The sequence below is a fragment of the Papaver somniferum genome, chromosome 5 (assembly GCF_003573695.1).
Source record: "Papaver somniferum cultivar HN1 chromosome 5, ASM357369v1, whole genome shotgun sequence".
Taxonomy (NCBI): Eukaryota; Viridiplantae; Streptophyta; class Magnoliopsida; order Ranunculales; family Papaveraceae; genus Papaver; species Papaver somniferum.
Window position 1 is genome coordinate 168810964 of NC_039362.1, and position 11218 is coordinate 168822181.

The 11218-nt window shown below is 35.1% G+C and overlaps 1 protein-coding gene and 1 long non-coding RNA gene across 2 annotated transcripts; both read left to right on the forward strand.

Annotated features, from left to right (window-relative positions):
• Positions 1-789: 789 nt before the first annotated feature.
• On the forward strand, positions 790-2041 carry LOC113278106. The gene is made up of 4 exons (XR_003325295.1): positions 790-854; positions 958-1008; positions 1333-1507; positions 1980-2041. It is a non-coding gene; the product is annotated as an uncharacterized LOC113278106 (long non-coding RNA).
• A 510-nt stretch (positions 2042-2551) lies between these two features.
• LOC113280015 (4-coumarate--CoA ligase-like 9) lies at positions 2552-3872 on the forward strand (the record flags this gene model as incomplete). The annotated part of the gene is made up of 5 exons (XM_026528651.1): positions 2552-2750; positions 2855-3000; positions 3122-3189; positions 3453-3554; positions 3643-3872. Coding segments are annotated over 4 exons (459 nt in total), but the record flags the coding sequence as incomplete, so codon positions are not given.
• Positions 3873-11218: the final 7346 nt, after the last annotated feature.

The following is an 11218-nucleotide window of genomic DNA, read 5'->3' on the forward strand; positions in this document are numbered from 1 at the left end:
AATGGAAGAAATCAGTGCTTAAAGCAAGCTGATTTTCTTGCCATTCCCTGTGTATGCTTAGGTTGTAGTGTTGATTGTGCATTGGGAGAAACTAGTGCTTATAGCAAGCTAGTCCTCTTCCCATTCTATAGGAATGCCTGTATTCTTGCCTTAGTATTGTTTCATTTCAACTTTACCTCAACCCTGCCCTTGGCTTAGGCCTTGGTTCATCTTGTGTTGTTTTCTGTTGCTTTTGTCCTGTCATGTTACTTGCACTATTTTCTGTGGCTTAGGCCTCTACTGCTGTTTTCTCCTGCTGTGCACTTGCACTGCTTTGCAACACTGCTTTGCTGCACTTGCATTGCCTCTGCTGCAGCTGCAGTGCAGCACTTGTGCTGCTGCTGCTGTTGTTGCTGCTGCTTCCTGCAGCCAAGCAAAGGTCCATCAAACTGAAACCACAGCTCAGGTTAAGACCCAAAGGCCTAGCTAAATCAAAGCTCAAGTTCAGTCCACCAAAGCCCAAATTTCATTAAGGTCAAAAGCCTAAATTTAAGACCAAAGCCCATTTGCACTTCAAAGATAACTGAGCCCAAGCTCAGTTCATTTTAACAAACCCATTAGTATATTAAGCCCAATAGTTCCAAAGGGGTATTCTAAGCCCTAAGCAAATCTAGGAACCCAGATAGCTAAAACACTTCCGAAACACACCCGATCTCTGTGGATCGACCCGTACTTGCACATTTGCCACTTTCGACACCGTGCACTTGCGGTTATAATTTGTAGGACCTTTTAGAAGCCTATCATTGGTGATATTGTGGTGACTCCAATTTGAATCAATCAATTTATTCCAATTTGTTCTTTTGAAGCTACTTCAGGTAACGTTTTTGTTTTGATTCAATATGATTGACTCATTTAGTAGTTCTATTTTCTTATTTAGTTTGATTAGGTTTTGATTCTTGTTTTGGTTGTTCTATTCAGGTCAGAGTAGAAAAATATAATTTTTATGGAATCAATGAATTTTGAATCTAGGTACGTTTAGATTGTTGTTATTACTGTTGATGTTGTTGTTTTAGGTTCAATTTCTTGGTAATACTAGTTGAATTCAATCATCTAAAAACGATGAACTCTCATGATTACAATGGATTCAGTTATTGACTTGTATCTGTAGATGATAAGATGAAATCTGATTTTTAAAACATCTGTAGATGTTGGGACTTACACATGCTTGTTTAGTTAGTTGATTATACATGCTTGTTTTATGACTTTTGGAGGCTGGCAGTATTGCTTTTGCATCTAGACTAGTTTGTGTATACAATGATTAGTTTGGCTGATATTTTTATGTTTCTTTTACAGGAAAATCAACACTTGTGGTGGTGTTGATGGTGGAGGTGCAGGTTTTGGAGGAGGATGAGGAGGCAGTGGTGGTACTGGATCAGATTTGGAAGATAATTTGTATTTGGAGTTAGTGGTGGTGTTTTGGTATGAAGCTGAGAGGTTTGGTATGGATGTTAGAGCTGTGTTAGACATTGTAAGTTGGATCTACTTTACATTCTGCTTGTCTTAGTTGTGGTGTTTTGGTATGGATGTGTAATTTTTAGTTACACAAGCTAAATAGATGTGTAAATTTCAGTTACACATGCTAATTAGATGTGTAACTTCTAGTTACACAAGCTAAATAGATGTGTAATTTCTAGTTACACATGCTAATTAGATGTGTAATCTTTACTTACACATACTTTGCTTTAGGTAACTTAGGCTTGCAAGTTCATGATAAATGGCATATTCCATATGCAGGTGTAACTCCTAGTTACACAAGTCATATGCATGTGTATCTCCTAGTTACACATGTTATATGCATGTGTAACTCTCAGTTACACAATTCAGATGCATGTGTAACTACTAGTTACTCTAGTCAGATGCTTGTGAAACTGAATATACATTGTTGTATGTACTGTTCATTTTGATCTTATAAATACTGATTGCTTGTTGTTATATTTCAGGTTTCAGATAACTTCATAAAAGCTAATTGCTTAAACGTGGTAATGATCTCGCTGGAACTGGAGTTGACGCTGAATACACAAGTCAGATGCATGTGTAACTCTCAGTTACACTAGATAGACACATATGTAACTCTCAATTACACTAAACAGATGCGTGTGTAACTTCTAGTTACACATGCCAAGAAATTATTGTAAATGAATATTAAAGTAATAACTTTTTTTTTTTGTGTTTTTTTTTTGATGTCTATTTATTTGCATATATATACAAGTGTAACTTTGCATTACACATATCATAAGGATGTGTAACTTCTGGTTACACATGCCATATGCATGTGTAACTTCTGTTTACACCTTCGCACTGTATTTTAATAATTTCGGGCTTAAATTTAATAATTTTGGGCCTAGATTTAAATTTTATTTAATTATGGGCTTGACAATATGCATAAGGGTATCAAGGTCTTTTAAAAACTCGGGGCCTAGATTTAAACTTTTTTAAATTAAGGGCCTCATATTATGGGTTATCCATGGGTTGGGCCTGAGCCTAATTTCCCCATTTGGATATGTAACGGTGTTATGGGTTAACCGAAACAAATGGGCCCATCACTCTCTGCGATGGCAGGAGCAGGACCACTACTAGGGCAATTACAGCATCATCAGTTGGAAGGCTTATTCCATCTATGGAAGCTAAGATCATCCACATTAAAACTGGTAAACCCTTGCCACCTTTCAGCTCTGGAGAACTTTGTGTCAGAGGTGTCCCTGTAACCCAAGGTAATCCCAACTACTTCTATCCTTTATTTAACCTTTAGATTACCTGAGATTTTATAGTCCAACATGACATCTGACAAGATAAAAATTTCATTGGCGATTTTTAGGTTACTTTAAAAATGCTGAGGCAACATCATTGGCGATAGACAAAGATGGATGGTTGCATACTGGAGATTTATGCTTCCTAGACAAGTTCGGTTTCTTCCATATTGTTGATAGAATTAAAGAACTCATCAAGTACAAAGCCTATCAAGTAATACATTTTCCTTGTAGATATTTTGAAGATTTGTGTTTTATTTGGCTTGTCTTAAGATACTCAATTTTGTTCTACATTTTCAAATATTAATCGTATTTCTTCTCTTTGTCCTGTACAGGTTGCACCGGCAGAACTCGAGGAAATCCTATCGGGTCACCCTGAGATTATTGATGCAGCTGTGACATCGTAAGTAGTTGACAATTGGTGCGCCATTTCCTTCTTACAGATTTTTTTTTTTAAAATAGCTTCATTTTGCAAACCAGTAAAACTACTTTAATTTGGTTGGAAACTGGGTAATTGATATGTTCATAGCAAACCACAAAATTTGAAACTTTTCTTAGTACCAAGCAATTTATAAGAAACCAAACAGAGCATCCAACTTCTCTTGTCACCTCCCCCAGCTATTCTTTTGTCGAACAGTATGAAATGTTAATAAATCAACATATTAGTACCCAGATGAAGAAGCAGGAGAAATCCCAATGGCTTATGTGGTGAGAAATAAGAAGAGTAAAATTGAAGGAGAAGATATTATGGCGTTTATGGCTAACAAGGTACTGGTCCTCATCTACTTTCTCTTTCTTTCTTCATGAAGATTGATTCTTACCAAAAAATAAGCAAATTTTTGGTATTGGTCAACAGGTGGCTCCATACAAGAAGATAAGGAAAATGGTTTTTGTGGAGCGTATCCCTAGGTCCCCTTCCGGCAAGATTTTAAGGAAGAATCTCAAAACACTCACCAAAATTTCTCCAAAGCTGTGAATGATTGATGATTCATCACAATAACTAACTAGAAATTTCGTGATATTTACATGCAGAAGTCTCTCTTTTTGAATACTGTACTTGCTACTTTATTCTTTAAAATCTATTCTATATATAATCCATCACACATGATTGGATTTTAATTTTTTTTGGGTGTTTTCGGGCGATACATATAATTGCTTTGCTTCAAATGAAAATCTGAATAAAACATTCAGAAGGAACAAGACTACCTAAGAAACAAAAGATTGGCTTCCTAATGAGAAGCAAGTGATCTTTATTCCTTATTATTTCAAAACCTTCAGAAGGAACAAGACTACCTAAGAAACAAAAGATTGGCTTCCTGATGAGAAGCAAGTGATCTTTATTCCTTATTATTTCATGAGGTTAAGCACTATTCCTATGCATATGTCAAAAAAAAACTGAAAAACCGGTTTGACATATTAGGTGGCATGACAAACCAATTGCTCCACTATAGGAAAATCACTGAGTAACGGACATTCTAGCGAGTGATATTTATAATATCTCCAGCGATATTCTAAATATCGTTGGTGTCATACTTCCCAACGCGCGTTATAAATAATATCGCTGGCGGTATTAAGATTATCGATCAGTAGGTATTCGACAACGACTATTTCACCCTCCTGGTTTCTATATATACGCCCTTGTACTTCTCCAGGTCACTCACACATATTTTTACGTATATTTCACCAAGTCCGCTATTATTTTTGGCCCATATCATGGGTTGAGTCCTCGTGAAATGCACAAGACTATGCTCACTTGCATAATTCTTCATAACATGGTAATTCAGAAAACCCGTCATGATTCGGAGTGGACAAACTATGAAGATGAAGATTTGAGGCCGAAGATTCGACCATAAAGAAGCGTCCCTGCAATGAATTATGGTCAAATGACTAATTACATTCAGAACCGAAATTTGGATGATAGTTTAAGAGATGATCTGAGATTGAATCTTTGGGCAGAGCATGGAAGATACTGATTAAGTTATGTATTTTTATAAGGTTATTTTTGTTTTTAAGTTATATATTTTATTTTAAGTTAATGAGCAAAACTTATTTAAATAGACATTTCAAATTAACCAACTTCAACTTTTCATTTCAAACTAATATTAAGTAGAATGCAATAACAACATATCAAATTAAAATGCAATACTTCAAATTAAAACTTAAACTAATACATCAATCGTTTAGAGGAACTATTACATCAAACTCATAATCAGTTCCATCCTCATCATCATCACCATTGGGTTGGTTGTTAGTAAATCCAGCTTGTTATTCAATATGTGCTTGAATCCTGTCAAATTTGATTTGCCACACATGTTTTTGATGGGCGTTCATAATTGAAGTGTTAGCTTGAAGAATGTTATGCTTGTCATAGTCAAACCCAACTTTTTCTTGAGAAAGACGACTTTTCTACTCTCCTTGTTTTGAAATATCCTATCAACTGCTCTTTTATTCTCGACGGTCTTTTGATGTTCCATAAACTCCGCCATGTTAAAACCATCGGAACTCCCTCCTTCTTGAGCTAATTTTCTAGCCAGTCTTGTATTGTCCCTCCCTGGACGTTTTTTCTTACCATCATCATAAATTATTGAAAACTAAGTTGGCATTTGGGTTTCTTGGGGCATCTGGTGAAGAATTTGATGGACCTGGTGAAAATGGTGAAGAATTTGGTGTTGAAGGAGAAGAACTATATGGTGACCTTTTAGGTACTTGTTGATTACTTGCTAAGAAATCTGGATTATATTTGTTCAACACCTTCAAAATATGATAACAACTTTCATAGGAGAACTGTTTAACATGTTTTCGTTGCCAATCTGTACGAACCTGTCTTTCAAAATCAACATCCACCTGACCACTCTCCTTGCCTCCTCTCTTGGCTTGCATCAATGCAACATAAGCGGCTACTTCCCTGTTGATTACAACGAAGTGTTCTGCCAATCCTTTTGCAACACGAGAATTGATGTTCATGGTTTGTTCTTCATATTTATGAAATATACTTTCTTACATGGTGTTACTATGTTGTTGTGCACCATCAATAAAATCTTGGGTAAAGAAAACATAACTACGACAAATGCATTCATCTTCTATCATGTTGTATTTTGCACCACAGACTTTGGTTTTTTACCTTTTCCTTGCCTTTGAGATTGTGAATCCATATTACAAGAAATAAAGAACTGTAGAGAAGGTGCGATTATTTATATTTGAAAAAGATTGAGAGCTTGATTGAGAAATTCTAGAGAGATTTAGAAATTCTGGTGTGAGTTGAAATTGGTTTGAAAGTTATAGCGGGGAAAAATTATAGTCGTTAGATGGGGAATGATCAAATCAGCGAGCGGTGTAATGACCATCGCTAGCGCTGGAATGACCAGCGAGCGATGCTATGACCATCTAACTATCGAAACTCTATCGCTCGCTGGAAACTCCATTGTGTATGCATATATGTCATGAATGACATATAGGCGTACACGTTTAGAAGTTTGGCATACCCATAGTGGGTGCATATATGGCAAATATCATATTTTGGCATGTGCATAGGAATAGGCCTAAGAAGTGAAAGGAAAAGGAAGAAAAAAATCAAAAGCAGGACCATGGTCTTGATCTAAACTACTACAGCTAGAAAGCCCTTTTTTTAATATAATCATAGCATATTCACCAGTGCACATCCTATTTTTTTCCAATAATTATGTGCAGAATGCAGTCATGGGGTGGAAGCTCTGCGAATAGGGCGACTATGAGTCAACCCGGAAATATAAAAAAAACCTTGTTATGTGCAAATGCAGAAAAATCCTCTTGAGCATTCAAGTACAGGCTATGTAACCGAAAACTTAATCCCGCTAAATCAAAAAGTCACCCAAACCACAAGGATTAACACATTATGAGATCGAATATCAAGGTTAGAAAACCGAAATCAAACATCTCATAAACATACATAGCAATAAAATAAAGCATTCAAGCACATGCTATGTAACCGAAAACTATCACAAGAAAAATTATAAAATAATAGTTTTATTCATAATAAGATAGTTTTATTCATAATAGACTTTACAAAAAGAAGCCTAATCTCAAGTAAGAGTTTACTCTTAATTTTGCTTTACTAGAGAGTTCCCTTTAATCTCAGTTTCAAGTAGATCCTTTTTAGAGTGTTCCAAACTCCTTTTAAACTCTCCAAGATCTTCAGGCCATCTATATTTTGCAATAGATTATTCATACCCGGTGATACTCATTTTGGCAGCTATGTTTTCATCAGAGGGGAGATCTCTTCTTCAATGAGTTCCATAGTTCCCTCAAACATATTTTGAGCTAGAATGAATGAGTGAGATGTTTTGATAGGAAGAGAACAAAGATCGGAACAAATTCCATGTTTTCTTTTCTCATAATATGTGGAGCTAGATTCAAGAGTTCTCTCAATTTTCTCCACACAAAAATTACAGACAACATCAAAGCATTCTTTTTCCTTTATCATGAAAGGAATCAAGTGAAGATTTCTTGATCGAGTCAAGGAACTGCATGAACCGATTATCTTCGAAATTTCTTTTGAGAGATCTTTCATATCCTCTTCACAAGTTATTATTTTGCAGATTAAGCTTTTCTAGAGTTAAGACAAGCATGACCGAAACTGTTTATGGTTTTTCTACATTCCAACTAAGACAAAACTTATTTAAAGAAAAGACTTTCGAAACACAACTTCTTTCCTAGAATATGCAACAATAAGACTTGCAAAGTTTATGGTGTCCGGAGGGACTCACCATTTGTTCCTTCCCTATGTTGTAGATCATTGAAACAAGCTACCTCATCATTGGGAGTATTTAATTCCCTTTTTAACCTTGAAACTAGACGTTCATAATCAGCTTTGTTCAAAAGAACAATGGGATTATCTATTATCTATTGTCTTAGACTTTTTCTTCTTTGTTTCAGGTTTTAGTATCCATTGGGTGGTAGATTTTGAATGAAGATTCTTCATCTCTTGCAACATTGAATCTTTCCACCTTGAAACATCAAATCTCATACCCTTATTAGTAAATTGGTTTCCCTTTTTACCTTTCTTCCTTTTAGGAATATTTCTCTTAGGATATGAATTCAAATTTTTGTAAAAATTCTTTTGTCTCATGGGAAAATGATTCTATGAATGTTTTTCGAAAGTGAAATTGTTTAGCTCCTTTGAAACAAAAGACAAGGCATTCTACATCTTTCGAATTTTACAGTCTCTTTGCATATGACCTTTATCTCTATAGTATTAACAATGCTTACTAAACGGATTAAAGTTATTAGTTTTACCTTTATGAGTTTTCTTACTCTTACAACTTCTTCTTCTAATAACTTGATTTTTTTCAAGAGCTTCATCCAGTAATTATGTGCAAATGCAGAAAAACCCCGGGACCTAGTCCAGATTGAATACTCTCAGAATTAAGCCGCTATATAAAATCTAAACCAACTTCGTATAGTTGAGACCAAGCAACTAAACCTGTAGTTTCCTCAGTATCCATGTGCCTCCAACCTGTAATAAGTCACGCACTTGGAACAATTCCTTTGGTTCGTATTCCAAACAGTAAAGGAACAACAAATCTGTTCCGTAACAACTCTTTTCAAACAAAGTGATATAAGTTTGACAAAGGCTCTTCCGTTTAACCAATAAACTCCTTTGTCGGGTCCTTAGATCTATCTCTTACCAATCACCAAGGCAATTGTAGACTTAAGAAATCAATACTATTAATCACAAAGAAGTGTATTGATGCCGATCTACTCAACTAATCAATCACGATTATAACAAAGATAAACTTATTATAGTCGAATCCCTTTCCAGCCGAAACAAGTATTGTGCACACCAAAGATTTTGAACCCAAAAGTCTTCTTGTCTTCAAATCTTTTTAGATCTTCAATAAACATCTGCACACAATCAACTTGAATCTCTTGTGATTAATCACACACAGAACGGGGTCTGTTAAAGTTGGATTATCACAAGACGTCTTTAGATCTACAAACAGTCTAAAGATACCCGTCGAAACTTCAATCTAGTTTGAGTGAATGTTATATTAGGAGAGAAGATTCTCAAGCATAAACAAACTAGGTGCAATCAAAGTTTAACCACCGTTAGTCAATCAAATCAATCGAAAACTAATAATAAACCGCAATTATCTAGTTTCCTACCAACGGTACTAATAGAGCTTCTCAATCCCAAAAAAGTCTTTAAACCGAGCGGTCGTAAGAGATTTCTCCTAATTAGGGCACTCTCCTCTCCGATAGGCGGCTCCACCAGTAACAACACAACTGAGGTAGTTTTGCAGGATCTGAGAATTAGTTTGCTAGAAATGCAAACTTCAATATTTATAAACAAGGAAGTTTGGACACCAAGGAATTTCCAAAATCGAATATTCTCAAAGATATGCAACAAAGGAAAAATCGGTTTTCATAATTCCTAGAAATGCACTGTCCAAATATTTACCGAAATTCAATAGAAAAATCTATAATTAGTAAATGCACATTACTGATTATTATTTTCTAAAGATATGTATTTAATTGCTGGAAATTAAATACCATATAAAAACTAAGAAACCTTGATTAAAAGATTCTCAATTTATTTCGATACTGGGATTCTCCTTTAGCTATTAAGGAATATCTTTGAACAATTAATGATAAGAGTTACAACTCGTGTTCAAAGAATGACGACATCCTTGCTTTGAAAGTCTTTTTTCATACTTACAATCTTGGAAACGATTTGCATCCGATTTCCAAGAACTATGTGATTGATTATCCTATCAAATCACCAAACATGGGTTTCACGGTTCTACCAAAACAAGTTTCGGTTCTACCTCCATGTGAGTTATGTGCATAGTCACACTAGTTACCAAAACTCGGTTGACTAGGTACTAGGATCGGTTTCCCACATACTTATGGTAACTTCCTGTAATTTGGTGCACATGTCCATAGGATCGGTTCCCCCATCTTCTAAGAACTTGTTTCACATGCTCATAGGATCGGTTCCCCTTTCACTAAAACTTTCTTCACCTCTTACAAGGATCTATTCTCCTCTTGCAAATTTACTGCACCTCTCACTAGGATCGGTTCCCCTTTCATTAGATACAATTTGTTATTTACAAGGAATCGATCATACCATCTTGAGTGATTACTAGCTTAAGATAGGTTTTACTAATAAAAGTTATACCAATAACATAAGACAGGACCCTGTGAATAGTTTTACGAATAACATAAATAAGTTTATGAGCGGTTATACACATCACACATATTGGTAATCAAAATAGATTTGCAATGAATGACAATACCAATAAACCTAGCGATTTCCCTTTCAATCCACAAACGAGTTTGTGTACTTACTTCCTTTAAACGAACGTAAAAACATTGTTTCCTAGGATGAAATATTCACTCACACCCATACATAATCACAATAGCATTCATATGATTATTTCGATGTCTTATATACAAAGTTTAATGGTTAAGCCATAAATCTCGTATTGTATTCCTTAATACTATGTCTATCTAGAGTTTCATACACAGCTTCGCAGTTTCGTTTTCAATATGCACGACTTGAAAGATACATTAGGGAATGAAACAGTTCAAGTCAAATATTACTAACCTCATTAGGAAGGATGATTGTTGTCGTTGTAGATCCATACTTCTTCACAATCTTCAAGTCTCCATGTAATACTTGTAAGTCTCATATCCTAATACTTTCAAGCTAACCTATACGAAGTTGACTCTAGCATATAATCAAGCGACTCTTTAAATGAGTTTTGATTCACTAAAATATGACAACCAAGCTTGACATACCAACGCTTGATGGGTTCAACCGAGCAATTCTCTAACAATATTTAAGAAGTTGTGGAAGCTACCTGTCCTGCTAAGAACTAATCAGTTCTTGTAGAATGTATAAAGGATATCTTGCCAATTAAAGACAAAATTATGGAGATTATTCAAGAAGAAGATCTTAGTTTTCCTATTTGATCATGCCTCTAATCATATCATTCTGAATTTTCCATTATCTAAAGCAGTTTGGTTTGAATTCTTGGCATTCATATCTAGTAGGGTTATAAATATATCAGAATGGTTATGTAGATGGTTTGATAAACTCATTGCAAGACAGATTTAAGAAGAAGAAGTTTGCTAGATAGCAATTGTAGCGTGGTATATTTGGAATGTAAGATGTGATAAGGAGTTCAAAGGAGTCAATCCAGAAATCATCATTCAAAAGTGTATGAGAGAATTTGCAGTTCTAGAAAATAAACCATCTACCAACCTAAGACACCCATTTCCACCAAACATGATTAATGTTCTCTGGCATCCTCATATTAAGAGTTTTTTCAAAATTAATTCTGATGGCTCTTATCTTGAAAATAATAAAACGGGTGGTGTTGGTCTAATTATTCGTGATTTTGCAGGCACTCACCAAAGATCGAAGTTCATATTTTTAGATGAAGCAATTA